Here is an 18,797-nt window from a genome sequence, read left to right on the forward strand (position 1 = left end):
CAAGATCAGCGCCAAAGTATTGCCCTCATACTATATTTTCCTGGAAAAACCCCTGCTAGCATTTTTGATTTTTAAAACAAATTTTATTTGCATTTGTTTTAAACATACACCCACCCTGCAAAAGAGTCGGAACAAACCTAATACATTACACAATCAAATACATAAATAAACAGATTTTCATGACTACCAAATAAATATCATTTGAAAACCCCATTTGAAAGCGTTTTACCCATTTAAAAACATCCTCTTTTACACACTTTAAAAACAAAGACTACACCTATCCTTCAAAACTTCAATATTAGAGAGTCCTTCTCCCCCAGTGAGCACAGAACCTGCCCAACAGCCCACACATCCAGAACCCCCTGCAGACGATTGATCAGCGTATAGTACGCATGCTCCACCCTCAGACGCGCTGCCACCAGCCCCCTCAGACAGAGCACTGCATCCGTCCATCCCACTCCAGCAACTTGGTTCTTTCTACTTTTCCTCAAAAATGATTGCTCATTTTGCATTAGCAAACAAGAAATGTATCAGTACTAGAGTTTCCCTCTTTTTCAGGAATTATTTGAGGCCATGGAAAACCTCCCCGAACCCTTCCACCCACCCCTGTAACATTTTTTTAAGACCAGCCAATCTGGGACAGGACACCACTAAATGTTCCAATGTTTCTGCTATAAAACAGAACGGACAGCCCCCCCTTGTGCCTGGGTCAAAATGAGCTCTGTATTTGTTAGTGGCTATTGCACCGTGTATAACTCTCCATTGGATGTCAGCCATCCCCTGCTAGTATTAGTGTCGACTCATTTTTGAACATAGAGATGCAAACCAAACAGGTGTTTTACAATTCGAATGTGAACTCTGCATAAAACGTCTCTGTTTGTAAGGTGACACATTTCTGATGTTGTAGCTATGCAGTTTGTATCTCAGCACACACTTCAGTCGGTACTAGCAATGTAAATAGCTTTGTCGTCTGTTTCCAGGCAACCACGCTCCTGACCATGAACAAGTACAGCCTGCAGGACGTGAAGGTGGTGGTGAACAGCTGCTTCAGACTCAACTCTCTGCAGCTGCACACCTTACTGTCAGGATACCTGTACGCCAACAACGAGCCCCACATCCCCCCCGTGAGTCCTGGAACACCATAGACTGTATATAAAGCTTCACACCTGTAGCTACACTGCACTCAGGCCACTTTCCATGTTTACAACTACAGTATGATGATGCACTTAGGGATCCTTTCAAAAGGATGGGTGAGATCTTTAAGAATAGCTTGTCATAAAATAAAAGTACTCATCGAGGCTTAAGGTGAGACACTACCACACTACAGGTGAATAGGGTAAAACATGATATCACAATGAAACCTATCCACCTCATTACTGACATTAAAGGTCCCATGTCTCATGGCCATTTCTACTGATCATAATTCCATTGTTGAGGTCTACTAGAATAGATTTACATTGTTCAATGTTCCAAACTCACATTGGTTTCTCATACAGCATCTCTGTATAGTATGTGTATTCACTCTCTGTCCTATACACGCCTTGTTGGAGCTCCTGACCCCCCCTCCCTATGAGCCCACTGTGCTCTGATTGGTCAGCTCGCCCACTCTGTTCTGATGAGTCCACCACCGTTACAGCTGGACATCAGTGTTTATGTGTTTTACAATGGCGTTTGTTAGCAACCAGAAAAGGACACCAGTAATGACAAACAGAGGAGAATGCTGCATGGGGTCTGGGTGCCGTGTTGGCGGGACGTTGCGGGGCTCGCTGCTCTGCCCTTTGAGGCTCGAGGAGCGGACAGTGTGAGCTGGATTACTGATGTTGTTTCCTGGTTGCTGCGTGGGGTCTGCGAGACAGCGAGACAGGGAGACAGCGATACGGAGGCTAAATAAAGTTCTCAGAGTACTTTTTATTTTATTTAGAAAAGGAGCTGGCCATCAGTAACAAACAGACATTTGTATTACACGGTTTAGTTGAATACTCGATTCTGATTGGTCCATTCAGAACATGTGACACGTTGTTAATCCAGTAGTACAGACCGCTGTCAAGGACTGTAATGACCGTTGCTAAGGAGGATCAAGAAAGAGAAAAGAGGTTAAAATAAAAAAAGATCTTAATAATGAAATGTTTCCACACAAATCATAATGTTTTGCAAATTATTTGGCGGCCCACTTGCAATGCCTTCGCGGACCACTAGGGGCCCCGGCCCACAGGTTGGGAACCGCTGCACTACAGTCATCAGCAGGAATGTCCTCAGTATTCCCAGCAGCAGATTGAGCCTCCCTGTCTCAGAGTGACTCATCTGAACAACCTTTATCCCGAATACTGTCTGTCTTCAGGAGGTGGTGGAAGCCGTGGTGTTGCTGTCTGGGTCCACAGCGGATCAGCTGATCCTGAGCGAGGGTCGGGAGGTGTTTCTGCAGGAGAGTCTGGACCTGCAGCTGCCCTTCCTGCTGCCTGAGGGGGGGGTACAGCTGCTCCTCCATCACAGGGACCCCTGCTGGGCTGAGGGACTTCCTGGAGCCCATCTGCAGGAAAGGTCTGGGATTCTCATGCTCTGTCATATATATTAAATATGAAAATACTGTTAAACACTTACTTTTATTTAAGGCATTTTTACTTAAAGGGGACCTATCATGCAAAATGCACTTTTGTACGTCTTTTCTACATGAATATGTGTCCCCGGTGTTCCAGGGAACTCACCAAGTGTCAGAAAACACAACCCTCTCTATTTTCCTCCATACCCAAATCTCTAAAAAAGGGGCTGCAACGGATCTGATAAAAACTGATCCAGATTTGAACACTGTCCTGACGTCAGGACGGTGGCGCTACGGCTATTGGGCCAACTCCACCAATCAGGAGGAGACAGCCACGGCCATTGCCGTTCGAAAGCGCTGGAGACGCTGTAGTACATATGCCAGGCCTGTAGGTGGTGCTGTTCTCACTGAATCAGCCCTTGCAAAAACAGATCTAAAAAATGTCAAATTGAGCAAAATGAGGCATGGCTAAAATGCATGATCTGTTTGGTATTTTGAAAAAAAAAAAGTATAAATATGCCTTATATAGGTATGGTCCTACACTATATTATTCAAATATAGCATGATAGGTCCACTTTAATATATATTTATTTTAATTTTAATCTCTTTATTTTTTAATCTTAAAATAGAATATATTATTATTATAATTATATTTATAATATTAATTATTCTTATTATGTATCCAAGCCTTTTTACTTCATATCTTATATTATACTTATTATAATTAATTGTATTTTTTTTTATATTTAACTAAGAATATTAACCTAATATCTGGTATTATTATGATTATTACTTTGTTTACAAATATTCATATTGTTATAATTATTAATAATGTCATTATTATTATATTTTTTATATCACTAACTTTGTCTATTTGACTTATTATTTACTACCACTATCTCTCCATGTATAAAGGTATTTACCGTGGGCTTTTGAATGTCCGGAAAGAGGCGTTGAAATGTATAAACTGAACTGTACGATACAGAAATAAAATAAATACAATATTAAAGAAAACAAAAAAGCTAAATGTTTGTTTCTCCTCCAGGTCTGTGCTGTTTAACGTCTCAGCCGAACTCCAGAGGAGACTGGACCGTGTTCTTCAGGGAAACGGATTCCTCTGAAGAGAGCACATTCATGGTAACATACAACACATGATGTTCAAATATAATAACATGTTCAAATATAAAACACTTATGGATCACTCAGTACATTACTTTCATCTACAGCAGCGGTTCCCAACCTTTTTCAACTCAGGGCCCACTTAAGAATCTAAAACATGTTCGCGCCCCACATTCAACCATAAACAATACGGAGGCTAAATAAAGTTCTCAGAGTACTTTTTATTTTAATTAGAAAAGGAGCTGGCCATCAGTAACAAACAGACATTTGTATTACACGGTTTAGTTGAATACTCGATTCTGATTGGTCCATTCAGAACATGTGACACGTTGTTAATCCAGTAGAACAGACCGCTGTCAAGGACTGTAATGACCGTTGCTAAGGAGGATCGAGAAAGAGAAAGGAAAAGAGGTTCAAATACAAAAAAATCTTAATAATGAAAATGTTTCCACACAAATCATAACGTTTTGCTAATTATTTGGCGGCCCACTTGCAATGCCTTCGCGGGCCACTAGGGGCCCCGGCCCACAGGTTGGGAACCGCTGCTCTACAGGAACCATACGAATGCCTAAAGTTTAAGGATGTATAATTTAAACCTCCATTTTGATGTGTTACAGCTCAGCTTCCAGTTTTTCTAGCAACAGATTTGAACTCTTAGCTTCTTGACGTTAAACAGTTCACCTTCAAATTCGTCCCTTCTTTATTTAATTGATGTAACATTTCAGGAATGCAAAGCAACGTATTTGCACTTAAAAGTTGTCAAAGATGCTTTGAAACTTCAGCTTTCATCATCCTCACGTATTTTCTGCAGGAGTTGCATGTTGTAGTTTATTTATTTGTGTTTTCTTCACCAGGCCGTCCACAGAGAGCCGGAGGTGGAGACGATCACTCTGAAGAAACCTCTCAACAGCGGGATGGGGGTCAGCATCGTGGCTGCTAAGGTGAACGCATCAAACTCTGAAAATTAGAGAGGACAGGTCTCAGGTGTATATCAGTATGTAGTGTCTCTACTTTAAAGAGTCCTCTCCTGCTGATGTTCAGGTGTATATCAGTATGTAATGGAGTGTGGACTTCTACTTGGAGAGGTCCCAGTTCACCTCCTGCCCTGCCGTGGTGCCCTTGAGCAAGGCACCGGACACCCCCCTTCCCCCCCACTCCCATTGCTCCCCGGGCGCTGTACAATAGCTGCCCACTGCTCCTAGTACTAGACTCCTTGTACTAGGATGGGTTAAAAGCAGAGGCCAAATTTCACTGTGTGTGCTGTGTGCTCTGCATGTGTGACCATTAAAGAGGGTTTCATCCCTCCCTATTCTTCTCTATTCTTCTAATGTCTCTACTTTAAAGAGTCCTCTCCTGCTGATGTTCAGGTGTATATCAGTATGTAGTGTCTCTACTTTAAAGAGTCCTCTCCTGCTGATGTTCAGGTGTATATCAGTATGTAGTGTCTCTACTTTAAAGAGTCCTCTCCTGCTGATGTTCAGGTGTATATCAGTATGTAGTGTCTCTACTTTAAAGAGTCCTCTCCTGCTGATGTTCAGGTGTATATCAGTATGTAGTGTCTCTACTTTAAAGAGTCCTCTCCTGCTGGTGTTCAGGTGTATATCAGTATGTAGTGTCTCTACTTTAAAGAGTCCTCTCCTGCTGATGTTCAGGTGTATATCAGTATGTAGTGTCTCTACTTTAAAGAGTCCTCTCCTGCTGATGTTCAGGTGTATATCAGTATGTAGTGTCTCTACTTTAAAGAGTCCTCTCCTGCTGATGTTCAGGTGTATATCAGTATGTAGTGTCTCTACTTTAAAGAGTCCTCTCCTGCTGATGTTTAGGTGTATATCAGTATGTAGTGTCTCTACTTTAAAGAGTCCTCTTCTGCTGGTGTTCAGGTGTATATCAGTATGTAGTTTCTCTACTTTAAAGAGTCCTCTACTGCTGGTGTTCAGGTGTATATCAGTATGTAGTGTCTCTACTTTAAAGAGTCCTCTCCTGCTGATGTTCAGGTGTATATCAGTATGTAGTGTCTCTACTTTAAAGAGTCCTCTCCTGCTGATGTTCAGGTGTATATCAGTATGTAGTGTCTCTACTTTAAAGAGTCCTCTCCTGCTGGTGTTCAGGTGTATATCAGTATGTAGTGTCTCTACTTTAAAGAGTCCTCTCCTGCTGATGTTCAGGTGTATATCAGTATGTAGTGTCTCTACTTTAAAGAGTCCTCTCCTGCTGATGTTCAGGTGTATATCAGTATGTAGTGTCTCTACTTTAAAGAGTCCTCTCCTGCTGATGTTCAGGTGTATATCAGTATGTAGTGTCTCTACTTTAAAGAGTCCTCTCCTGCTGATGTTCAGGTGGATATCAGTATGTAGTGTCTCTACTTTAAAGAGTCCTCTCCTGCTGATGTTCAGGTGTATATCAGTATGTAGTGTCTCTACTTTAAAGAGTCCTCTCCTGCTGATGTTCAGGTGTATATCAGTATGTAGTGTCTCTACTTTAAAGAGTCCTCTCCTGCTGATGTTCAGGTGTATATCAGTGTGTAGTGTCTCTACTTTAAAGAGTCCTCTCCTGCTGATGTTCAGGTGTATATCAGTATGTAGTGTCTATACTTTAACACCTACAGTATAGAACACACTACAGCGTCTTTGAAAACACCAAAACTATCTGCTATTGAATGAATTCTCTTTTTTTCGGCTCCAGGGAGCGGGCAGGGCAAACCTCGGGATTTATATCAAATCTATTGTGAAGGGAGGACCGGCTGAAATGGTGAGAGATAATGCATTTCTGATTCAGTTTAATAGAATATTTCACCAAAACAACTCTCTGTATATCGGTTAACCCCCCCCCCCCCCCCCCCCCTCTTTATATCTTGTAGAAAATAGTGTTTTTCTCTCATGCCTCCACTGTGAACAGAGTATCCAAAATGTTATAAAAGTCCTATTGAACGGAAGTTTTAACAACAGCAAAACTATTTGAAATCATCCGTTTACAAACTCATGCAGAATAATTAAGTCTCCCTTACCTTATGCTCTCTGCTGCACTCACACAGGACTGTTATCAGAAACTGCACTATTTTAAACTTCTGTCATCCAGACTTTACTAGTGTTGTGGGTGATTCGTTCACTGTAGAGGCATGGAGGCATGGGAGAAAGCTTTCTTCACAAATGTAAAGTCATTCATTCAAAGATGGTTATGTGTTGGGTACATTTTGCCTTTGACTTGAGATGTGGAGTCTGCAGAATGATTAACAACGTGAGTGTGCAACTGTGGCTGTGAGGGGGTGCGGTCGTCTTTCAACCAGAAGGTTATTGGTTCGATCCCAGCCCGTGCAGTCAACATGTGGATGTATCCTTGGGCGTGTGCGTGTGTGTGTGTGTGTGTGTGTGTGTGTGTCCCTAGAGCAAGTGGTACTGCTCTGAATGAATGAGTGAATGACTTGTAGTATGTAAAGCGCTATAGTCTATGTATTTATTTAAAGACAACAAAATAAATGGATTAACTTTGATTTGAGCAGAACGGCAGGTTGACAGCGGGGGATCAGCTGCTCAGTGTCGACGGCCACAGTCTGGTTGGACTCAGTCAGGAAAGGTAATGCCTTTTATTTAAAAAAAGAAATGCCTGGTTAAAGTTTAAAATCTTAAATATCACAACATTTATTTGAAAAAACATTCACTCCTCCAGAAGTTATATCTTAATCACTTTCATGACTTTTCTTTGAGTGAAAAGTCTTGCAGCTTTTGATGTATTGCAATGAGGTTTCTGAGTAATTATACCGTTTTTGACGAACAGAAATATTGTTTTCTGGCATCACTTTAACATTTTACTGGGAAAATCTGCATTTTGGTATTAGGGCGCACGCCCAAAGTAAGAGGGCGCAGCACCCCTGCTACCCGGTTTACACAAAACCCTTTATATATTTTAAAGAAGTTAACATGAATCAACATGAACACTTGAGTCCATCATGTAAATGAGCCAGATTTAGCAATAGAGGCTAATTCTCATATTTTTTCCTTTTTTTTTATACTTTTATTGTCATTACACAGTGGGCCTACTTACTATGTAACGAAATGGTTTCTCTGCATTTGACCCATCCTACGTAGTGTTAGGAGCAGTCCCTGTCAGGTTAATGGCTTAAAGGTCCCCTATTATACTGTTTTTCATCAATATATTACAGGTCTCAGATATATACAAACATGTCTCTGAAGTGTTTGGCTCCAAACACCAAACAGATCATTGCAGCATTACCCATAATCCCCTCTGTTTCAGCCCTGTTTCAAAAGTGCTGATTCTCTGTCTGTTACTTTAGATGAAAATAAGGAGCCCCTCCCCACGCCCCTCTGAGAGAGATTTGGTTACAAAGAACACAATGGTGCTCTAGGAGGAGATTCAGGTGATAAGGGGGGGGGGGGGGGGGGTTACCTTGGTTGGTGATTGGCTAATGGTTACACAAGCCAAACAATCGTTATGACATCATAAAGTGGCCAAAATCTGATCAGCTCATTTTCAGACAGGTTTTTATAGAAATGGATCAGGACAAAAAGAGAGAGAATCTTTGTTCCTGAAACTTTCAGAGTCTCTTTACACAGAGGGGACACATGTTGATGTAGAAGAGACATGAAGAAGAGGGGACACATGTTGATGTAGAAGAGACATGAAGAAGAGGGGACACATGTTGAAGAGGGGACACATGTTGATGTAGAAGAGACATGAAGAAGAGGGGACACATGTTGAAGAGGGGACACATGTTGAAGAGGGGACACATGTTGATGTAGAAGAGACATGAAGAAGAGGGGACACATGTTGAAGAGGGGACACATGTTGATGTAGAAGAGACATGAAGAAGAGGGGACACATGTTGATGTAGAAGAGACATGAAGAAGAGGGGACACATGGTGATGTAGAAGAGACATGAAGAAGAGGGGACACATGTTGATGTAGAAGAGACATGAAGAAGAGGGGACACATGTTGATGTAGAAGAGACATGAAGAAGAGGGGACACATGTTGATGTAGAAGAGACATGAAGAAGAGGGGACACATGTTGATGTAGAAGAGACATGAAGAAGAGGGGACACATGTTGATGTAGAAGAGACATGAAGAAGAGGGGACACATGTTGATGTAGAAGAGACATGAAGAAGAGGGGACACATGTTGATGTAGAAGAGACATGAAGAAGTGGATTTTGCATAGAGGTGACCTTTAAAATGTGCAAAATATACACAATAATCTGCAAATTCACCATATTTTGTCGGGGGAATGGCCTGAAATACTACTGAAATGTAATATAATATAAAATAATCCTACTTGTTGCAGGGCAGCAGCGATCATGATGCACACCGGCCCCGTGGTGGCGCTACAGGTGGAGAAGTCTGCAGCGAGGCTCCACGGCCTGGAGGCTCTGCTGACAGACACACAGAGGAACACAGGTGAGTAACCAAACACTATGAAGAGTTTTTTATATTCCTGCTGGTCATGAGTCTTTAAATGAAAACCTTTGCTTGCTCGTGAAGGCGATCAAAGCCAGGCTAAACCCATGAGCGGAGAGACTGTGCTGCTGCAGGGAGGAAACAGGAGGCGCAGAGAACAGCTGATGCAGAAAAACAGACAGCTGTTCCGATCCAACCCAAACATGACCGGTGAGACAGAAATACACATTTATCTCCACATGTAAAACAATACATCAAAATCCACATCCAGGAGTTTTTTCACTAACTTTTGTGTCTGCAGATTGCCTTGTTTTACCCTTATCACCTAAAGTGTATTTATTATTTTGTCTTTGTTTCTTCAGATTTTTCCCCTGAAGATGAAGCTGTTGTGAGAGGAAACAACATGGCTGCTGTCTCCAGTGTGAACCTCTGTGCTGCTGATGTGAGATGTCTCTAGATTTATCAGATTCTTTCCGTACAATTCAAATACAATGTGCTCAATTCACAGCAAGACTTTAAACACCAGGTCTAAAAAGTAGACATATTTGACTTTGTAATGTTTAAATTGACCAGAAAACATGCTAAAACTACTGTGTGGTAATATTAAAAAGTGAATTTGGAGTGTCTTCTTTTTTCTTTTTGTATTCCTTGTAACATTTTTTAAATCACTATAAATAAGAGTGTGAGCTAAATAAAGATGAATGCATTGTTTGACGTCATTAAATACGTGTTTTCTCAGGCGTATCACAGGGAGTATTTGACCCTCCCGACCCCTAAGTCCTCTCAGGAGAAGAAGAGGTCTGACTCCGCTCTGCAAACCTTCACCGTGTCTCTGAAACCTGCAGAGAGCAGCAGGACCTGCATGGTGAGGATCATTATCTAATACTACAGAGTCTACAAATCCAGTCAAATTGGGGTAAACTTTTGCAATAATGCTCGTCACATAAAGTTACATCGCTCTAGGAGTAATTGACCTCAATAATTGAATGTGTTACATGAAGACCACCACGGAGAGACACAGGAGGTCTTTCCTCCCAGTGGCCATCAAACTATACAACTCTTTACCCTTCAGTAGAGAGACATGTCACACCACCACTATGTGCAATATTATTATTATTATAATTAATGCTCGATAAATAACGTGCAATTACGTAACTACCACTACGGTTTTTTTGCACTACTAAATACTGTTAATATGTACATTAATTATGTGACCTTCTATGTTTCCTGTAGTTATTGAATTGCTCTTTTTACTGCACTGTTAGTGTACAGTTGTATTATTATTGTGCTGCTGTGTTTATTGTATTTTTGTAATTCTGGCACAACAATTTCCTTCGGGATAAATAAAGTCTTATCTTGTCTGCTGTATTTCCCGGTCTATCCCCTCCTGCAGCGCCAGGCTCTGTCCCAGGAGAACCTGTGTGTGGACAGGGACAGAGAAAGCGACCGACAGCGCCCCCTGCTGGACGGGAGACAGGCGGCTCTGAGAAACCTCCCCTCCTTCCCTCTGAGGTCCTGTGTTTCCACTGACCTGCTCTCAGAGAGACAGCAGGGGGTCCGCAGCAGCAGCAGCAGTGCCGGCGTCTGGAGGAACCCGTTCCCCCAGAACCCGTTCCCCCAGAACCCGTTCCCCCAGAACCAGACCCCGACTCCCTCCTCTCAGCCGGTCCGCATCGACATCCCCCTCCCCCGAACCGTCAGCTCCAGACCTCCTCTCACCTCCTTCCTGCAGGGGAGCAGAGTCAGAGTCAGTGATGGAAGCCTCCAGAGACCCTCCTCCAATAAACCCCAGGTCAGCATCCCCTTGGACTGTTTGTGTCTTGTGTCTTAATTTCTCTCATGTACATTGCCCTTTTTTTTATGCTGCTGCAACGCAAAACATTTCCCAAATTGGGATCAATAAAGTACCTATCTATCTATCTATCTATCCATCCATCTATCCATCTATCTATCTATCTATCTATCTATCCATCTATCTATCTATCTATCTATCTATCCATCCATCTATCCATCTATCTATCTATCTATCCATCTATCTATCTATCTATCAATAAACCCCAGGTCAGCATCCCCTCCTCCAATCAAAGTCAAGTCAAAGTCAACTTTATTGCCAATCTTTCAGTTTGTGTGTACAGACAGAGAGATCGAAATACCGTTTCGCACAATCCCGAATACAAAAACAAGTATATATAAAAATATGTGTGCAAATATGATTCTACCTATATACACACAATCAAAAGACACATTTATACATATGCACACATTAAGACCTAAATAAAAGCACAACAATCAATATACAAAATAACACAAAATAACTGTCACTTCAATATCTTTGAGAATGTGCATTAGTGCAAAACTGTCCGTAGCAGCGTAACAAAAAGTGCCTGGTGCTGGATTTGGGTGTCTGCGTGTGTGGGGTGTTAATAATAATAATAATGATAAACCCCAGGTCAGCATCCTCTCCTCCAATAAAACCCAGTTCAGTAGTGCTCCAAAGTAACCTCTTAAAGGTGGGGTAGGTAAGTTTGAGAAACCGGCTCGAGATACACTTTTTGTTATATTCCATGGAATGCTCTTAACATCCTGATAGCAATGAATATCTAAAGTGCTTTGACAAAAAATCCATTAAAAAATGTAATCTGTGGAAGCAGTAGTACTGTAAAAAGCACGACCAATCATCTGAGCCGGCTCGGCTAAAATAACTGGATGGCCTACCTGCCTGTCAGCCTTCCATCTGGGCACAAACTTATCTCGTGCCCTCATTGGTCATGTGCGCGTTCGTGTGTGTTGGAGGAGGGGCTCTATAAGGAAGTGGCAGATTTTTTCCGGTTGTGTATTTTCAAATTCTACGCACTCGAGCTGGTTTCTCCAAAATGACCTACCCCACCTTTAAGCGCAGGGGCCTATTTTTCAGGCCTCAGGCTCAAAAATGACATGCCCCGAATGAATGAGTATATCTTCACAACTAAAAGGGGTGTATGAATAATCTTGTTATCAAAGCAATGCTACGCCTGTGAGTTGGCTGTAGAAGTGTCACAATCAATATAGATGTTGCTGTGTCAGTCAATTCAGATTGAACATAATAAAAAATGTGTATGTTTCAATGTTTTGCTGCAAGATCTGAGTACTTCTCCAAACCTCTGCAGGTCAGCATCCCCCCCACCAAACACGTCTCCTTCCAGGACCCCCCCGCCTGGAAAAGGGAGGCGCAGGAGAAGCATGCGTCGCAGCAGCTGATGCAGCAGCAAGTGCAGGATCTGCAGGGGAAGGAGCGTCGCATGGCGGAGGAGAGCGCCCGTCTGACGAGGCTCAGCGTGGAGGCTCAGTTCCAGAAGAGGCTGCAGGAGAGAGAGGAGGAAGACGAGGAGGAGGAAGAGGAGGAAGAGGAGGAGGAGATGATGCTGACCTTACAACAGCTGGAGAGGAGGGCACAGGTATGAACTCAAGGCATTCTGGGAAATGTAGGCTAAGTCAAGAAGATGACATGTTCTGAAAAGTGTTGTCAAATATCAGGATCACATAATAATGATTTATACAAATGTATATAAATAACCACTTTATGCATTTATGATTGGGATTAAAATTGCTTTAGTGTTTTGGTGCATACATATACAGAGTAAGAGGAATACAAAAGCAAAAATAAGAGCAAATATATATATGTTTTAAATACAAAAAAAACTATTGAATTTAAAAATAAAAATGTGTTCAAGAAAATAAATACCTATATTTCTTTTTAAATATATTTACGTATTATTATGAATAACAACCATAATAACACATTGCATTTATATAGCACTTTTCTAAATACTCAAAAATGCACTAGTCCGAAACCTCCCTCATTAATAAGGCAATAATAACATGATGCATTACTAGATCTACATTTAGTCAAATTGTAAATCCTGACATGTTGCACTTCTTCTCCACACCGTCAGGGAATCATTTCCCCTGCATGTTCTCCTTCGCCCTCTGACGCAGATGCTCCAACCTTGAGCAGCCGTTATCTCCCATAAGGAGGGGCTGCCCTAGCATTTTGTTGTTGTTACCAGTTTGTGACCGGGCAGCTGTCGGTCAGAGATAGTCATTGTTGTGGGATACCTGGAACACATCCTTCTCACGGTGTAGATGACCCCGAGCCATAAGTGACAACAAATGTGATTCAGTGTCCCTCAGCTGTTTAGTCTATCTATTGAAGAATGTTGATTATTACACTCTGAACTAGTTAAAACCTCGAGCTACAGGAGGGCTCTTCAGAATTGGTTGTGGCGTCTCAACCGTGTGGTCAGACCGTGGCCCGTGACATGTCGTGTGAATTCTCCGGCCGAAGCTCCAAATAAACCGTCAGTGTTTCCATCAAAGCTCCAGCTCTCCTCGTGTCTCTTTGAGTCCTGACTCCATCAAAGCTCCAGCTCTCCTCGTGTCTCTCTGAGTCCTGACTCCATCAAAGCTCCAGCTCTCCTCGTGTCTCTCTGAGTCCTGACTCCATCAAAGCTCCAGCTCTCCTCGTGTCTCTCTGAGTCCTGACTCCATCAAAGCTCCAGCTCTCCTCGTGTCTCTTTGAGTCCTGACTCCATCAAAGCTCCAGCTCTCCTCGTGTCTCTCTGAGTCCTGACTCCATCAAAGCTCCAGCTCTCCTCGTGTCTCTCTGAGTCCTGACTCCATCAAAGCTCCAGCTCTCCTCGTGTCTCTCTGAGTCCTGACTCCATCAAAGCTCCAGCTCTCCTGGTGTCTCTCTGAGTCCTGACTCCATCAAAGCTCCAGCTCTCCTCGTGTCTCTCTGAGTCCTGACTCCATCAAAGCTCCAGCTCTCCTCGTGTCTCTCTGAGTCCTGTGTCCCATTGCTTCAGAAGTTTCCCACACACACACACACTACCTCTTTTTAATCAGCACTCCACTTTAAATAGAGTATAGTGTGAATTTGGAACAGTCCTATTTTTATTTTATTTCGTTTTTCCACGTATACCAAAGTAAATTCCAAACCCATTCTGATTCTGATCCAAGCATTCAAACATATGCTTCTCCCAATCTCTCTGAGACGTGTTGTTATGTTTTATAAATACATAACAAAGGAAAACACCATAATGTATGTCCCACTTCCTCGTTACCTGTAGAGACATTAGAATGATAAAGCCAATGTTAAAAAAAGCCACAATAACCTTTAATTATCAATTTCTATATTTAGAGCAAGCAGCTTTCTGCAGTAACCGCTGAACTGAAAGAGTCTGCAGGGAGTCGTCTCGCCCAGAAGGAACACAAGACAAAGACGGGTAAATATTCATTTAATTTATTCAGAAGAGTATTATCAAGGCTTTATCGTACGGTGCAACATTTTCATGCTTTTTTGCAGAACAAAAGAGCGCATCGAGTCGAGACGTTGACAACGTGGCAGCGAAACAGTGAGTTTACACTTTTTTGGCATTTAATGAAATCTAACAGTTAATGCAGCATTTCTACTCAAGCACAAGTTATATCACATCAAAAACTATTTTCATAATAGTTTAAAGAGTACATTTTCATTTTGAGCCTCTTAAATATTAAGATTTGCTTCATTTTTAAGCTTTAACGTCATATTTAAGTGAATATATAGAGTTTTGGCTTGACAAAACAAGGCATTTGAGAAACTCAACTGGACTTTTTTTTACCATTTCATAGACATTCAATGCGGAAAATAACCATCAGATTAATGTAAAATGAAACTAATCTCACACCAAGCTCCTAAATTCAGTCTAATCTACTTTTCCGTAGACATTATAGCGTTTTAATCTTGATCCCTGAGTAAAAAGTATATTTTAAAGACAGTACAGGCTCCCGTTTGTGTCCCCTTGCATGAAGTGATTCCCCATAAATAAATTCAAGTATTCCCGCTGATATATTTCTGTTTACTCTCAGGAACCAGGAGGAAGTGAAGCGAGCGCCGGCTCCGGAGCAGCTCACCTTTAAGGAGCGCCAGCGGCTCTTCTCTCTGGCCTCCAGCGCGTAAACCGAGGTTTCAGAATGTAAACAGAAACCTCATCAGAAACAGAACAGTCCTAACGTGCTGAGCTAAGAGACAATTATAACACCCTATAATATTTACTGTAGAAATGTTTGTATTAGCTACTGAGTGTAATATTGTTGAATTATTATCACCTGTTTAAACTGTAGTCCTGTATTTTATTATTCTTAGATAATAAAGTCTTTATTTAGTCAAATGATTCAGGCACTTATTGCATGATTAGGCGAGACACTACAGGTTTTTGACTATTCTGCATTTATAACATGTCTTCTTTGAGACTAGAAAATTCAGGAGTTTATTTAACTAACTTTTTCTGTTTGTGACCCGCTCTATCGATATCAGTCGGATGTCGCATTGATAGATAATCTTGAAATGATGTCAAAAACTGTAGATTTTACACATAAAAAAAGTCTTGGCTTTCGGAAAATGGAACTTTTATCGCCATGTTCAGAAGAAAAATACGTTTCTGAAGCTTGTAAAGACAGTATGACAACTTCAGCGATCACCGTCTCCTCTGAAAATCAACTTTAAAAACTATTTTGATAATAGTTTCAAAAGTAATATTTAATTATAATGCAGAAATGTCATAAAAGGACACCTCTTAAAGCCTGGATGTTTGCTCATCATATTAAAAAGTATATCTCTGATCTAGTGTTGGTCCTAACAGGGGGCCAGGGGTGCTATTCCCCCAAAATATTAAGCCTTCAGCCCCCTTTTTAAATAACTATGGCTAAAAACAAAGTCAGCTAACTTTGAAGGACAACTACAGTTAAAGGACACCATGGGAAAGCAATCTCCTCTTTTAAACAGTGTGTGTAACACAATGTGTTTTGCGGTCGATGTGACTGATTTTGATAAGAGCAGGTCACATTTGTGTCTGCAGATGTGTCCTAATTCACCAAAAGTTAGCATGACTTAATGCCTCATTAGCATATTTAAGTCAGAAAACGTATTTGTGTTAATGTCAGTAATGAAGTGGGGAAGTTTGATTGCGATATCCGTTTGGTTTAATGTCTCTCTTCACCTGGAGTGTCTCACCTTTGCTACCTCTGTTACGTGGAGTATTGATCTACTTTGTGCGTTGGTAAAACTGCACCACAGCTTTCTCCTGCTCGTTGGTCTCGATTGATCCGCTTCTTAATCTCCGGATCTCGTTGATGGCGTCGATGCCCGACATCTTCCGGGTCTTCACCAGGTAGCAGGCGAGCATCGTGCCCGTCCTCCCGTGGCCGTGCATGCAGTGCACCGCCACACCCTGCAGGGGAAAAAACAACATGTATTTGGATATTATCTAAGAATATAGTCAAATTTACAAAAAACAAACAAATGTAAGACTAAAAAAACGTTACAGTATATTTTCTGAGATTATAAAGTCATACATTTGGAAAAAAAAATAGACTTTCTCTAAGATTTGAGTCAAGATAAACTTTTTGTAGGTGGATCCAACATTGGGAAGTGAATTTTCCTTTTCTTTAAAACAAAAACAATTCTTGAATTGGCCCTAATACTTGAACATAAAAAAAAAAACTTTTGATTCATCCACTTTGGAGAAGCAAGGTTTTTCCGTTCACTGCTCCAGGAGTTTAATCAAAGTCACGTTCCCTTGATGCCAAAAGTTTTAGGTTTCAGTTCTTGGACTTAAACCTGGTTGGAGCTGAAAACACTTTCAAAACATAACCATCCATCACATCTCTGCTCTCACCTCCCCCTTGGAGTTGGCCTCCTCCACGATGGAGAGGAATCTGTCGATCTGAGCGGGAGACGGAGGAGTGAAGTCCTGGATCTTGATGTGGTGCAGCTGCAGCTCCGGACAGGTGTCGTGGTTCGGGGGTTTCGTCTCACACAGACACACCAGGTGTTTGATGTTGTTCTCCAGCAGGTAGCGGTACTCACCCGGCATCCTGGGCAGCGCCAGGCCGGCCACTTTATCCTGATCCACCCAGGAGAAGTTGTGAGGAGCAGAGGCCATGACTGTCAGACTGAGAAGAGGAGGGAGGATAATTTACACCAAAACGCTATTAATAAATATGATTTACACCTAATAAAACCGAGGAAATATGCAAAGAGAAGTTGGCATAAAAAACGGATTCTCACTGTCTTATAGCACACATGGAAAATAAAAAAGCAGCATAAAAAATGTTTAGAGTGCTCAGGGTATTTGTGAAAGCTGCTAATAATTGTATCTAGCTTTGACGTTTTGTAAGATCACATAATACTAATAATGTGTTAACATAAACACAGTTAGAGAAGATACATTGAAAGAAAAACAACAACAAAAACTATTATAAAAAGTTATTATAACAGTAAAATATAGAGCAATATGAACATGAAATATAGATATACCAAAAAACTACGTATAGTATAATATGACAATATAAATATATATAAATGTGAAGTGATATTATGAAAGCCTTGCCGATATTAAAAGAGGTAGGCTATCTTAAGTGCATTACTTGAGTAAATGTAGTTTACATTCCACCACTGCACAGGCCTGATGTGAAAATAAGATTCACCAAATAACACATAGTTTACAGGAATCTTTTAATAATAATAAAATAGCATTTAGCTTAAAGTTAGCTAAAGTTTCGAGACGCTCGGCTGACTGACAGAAGCCACACCGGCTAACATGCTAACCAAGCAAACGGTAGCCTAACTGAAGCCATTCATTGCCTCTTTAGTATTAAACTACACAACCACATTAATGCTGAGAGTCTCTTTCAAACTAACCACACCCTTACTCACCGTTTTCACTGAGAAGAATGGAGGTTGCGCTATTTGTGAAGCTGGGTGCTAACCAGCTAAGCTAACTGCTACTTCTATGCTAAATGAGACAAACAGGAAATTAGCTTAAGCATGCTAACTGCCACAGTAGACATTCGTTACATAACACACCAGCGCCCTTTAACCCGAGGTAGCATTTCAGCTGTTATAATAGACAAACTATGCAACTGATGTTCGTGGTGACGTATTCAAATAGACCCGGAAGATGGCCGCCACATGTCAGGATGGCCTCTGGAGGCGTGGGTTCGAATCCCACTTCTGACAACAACCTTTTATTTTTCACCTAAATACATGTTGTGGTGTTTATTTTACGTGTACAATTGGGGTATGGGTATTTAGTGATGAGTAAAGTCTTGTATTCCCATTTAAGGAGAGTATTCTTACTTCATGATAGTGAAATCGGTATATTTTAACTACACTGTACACGTGAAAGCCACATTAGAGATGTGAGTTAAAATTAGCAATAGCAATACAACTCTGTGCAGGACATTAGTTTCATGTGCCGTGTTCAAATTATCATTCCTATCAAATTAATGTATGTATAAGGTGTGTAGAATCATCAAAAATGTCAATAAGGAAACACATAAATATGTTAGTCTTTACTAATAATGTCAGATAAACATGAAGTGCAATTTCACGCAAAATACTGCAGAGGGCGTAACAAGCCCTGCAAAAGAAACTGAACCATAAAAGCTCTATCTGGAAAGAAAACACAGTAACAAGCTGCTGTTTGGGTTGTATTGTGCAACCACATCAAAACCAGAACATTATGTTTTAATACTAGGGGAGAGTAATGCTTTCAAGGATTCCAAATACTGTTTGTTTGGGTGAACAAAGACAGTTTAAGAAAGTTATAGTTTGTTTGTGGTAAGGTTTTTGTGTTAGTGTAAGTAAGTATAATACCACTTCAATGAAGAATTTCAAAATGCAAATACTGAATATGTATGTGATAGTGTCAGCG

The 18,797-nt window shown here is 41.1% G+C and overlaps 2 protein-coding genes across 2 annotated transcripts in view; one reads left to right on the forward strand and one right to left on the reverse strand.

The window, feature by feature from the left end:
• LOC117481358 (afadin-like) overlaps nt 1-14,460 on the forward strand; it is a 30,704-nt gene extending 16,244 nt beyond the window's left edge. Inside the window, 15 exon segments of the mRNA XM_034129015.1 lie at nt 981-1,124; nt 2,339-2,461; nt 2,463-2,538; nt 3,582-3,673; nt 4,510-4,596; nt 6,338-6,403; nt 7,152-7,225; nt 8,951-9,063; nt 9,148-9,273; nt 9,426-9,505; nt 9,803-9,928; nt 10,457-10,855; nt 12,210-12,497; nt 14,243-14,327; nt 14,408-14,460. Of these exon segments, the coding sequence (XP_033984906.1) occupies nt 981-1,124; nt 2,339-2,461; nt 2,463-2,538; nt 3,582-3,673; nt 4,510-4,596; nt 6,338-6,403; nt 7,152-7,225; nt 8,951-9,063; nt 9,148-9,273; nt 9,426-9,505; nt 9,803-9,928; nt 10,457-10,855; nt 12,210-12,497; nt 14,243-14,327; nt 14,408-14,460 (1,932 nt within the window).
• dusp23b (dual specificity phosphatase 23b) lies at nt 14,323-18,049 on the reverse strand. The gene is made up of 3 exons (XM_034129054.1): nt 17,798-18,049; nt 16,758-17,034; nt 14,323-16,310 (listed from the first exon to the last, which is right to left on the reverse strand). Exons 2-3 carry the CDS (start codon nt 17,022-17,024, stop codon nt 16,125-16,127), a joined length of 453 nt encoding a protein of 150 aa, XP_033984945.1. The 5' UTR covers nt 17,025-17,034; nt 17,798-18,049; the 3' UTR covers nt 14,323-16,124.
• Between the last annotated feature and the right edge of the window lie 748 nt (nt 18,050-18,797).

Source organism: Trematomus bernacchii, unplaced genomic scaffold (genome assembly GCF_902827165.1).
Source record: "Trematomus bernacchii unplaced genomic scaffold, fTreBer1.1, whole genome shotgun sequence".
NCBI classification, from domain to species: Eukaryota; Metazoa; Chordata; class Actinopteri; order Perciformes; family Nototheniidae; genus Trematomus; species Trematomus bernacchii.

Bases quoted from the DNA above. Each gene is read 5' to 3' on its own strand.
- dusp23b (XM_034129054.1), bottom strand. From the start codon at position 17,024: ATGGCCTCTGCTCCTCACAACTTCTCCTGGGTGGATCAGGATAAAGTG. The intron at 16,311-16,757 runs GTGAGAGCAGAG...TTTCCCCTGCAG, and splicing joins AGGCCAACTCCAAGGGGGAG to GGTGTGGCGGTGCACTGCAT.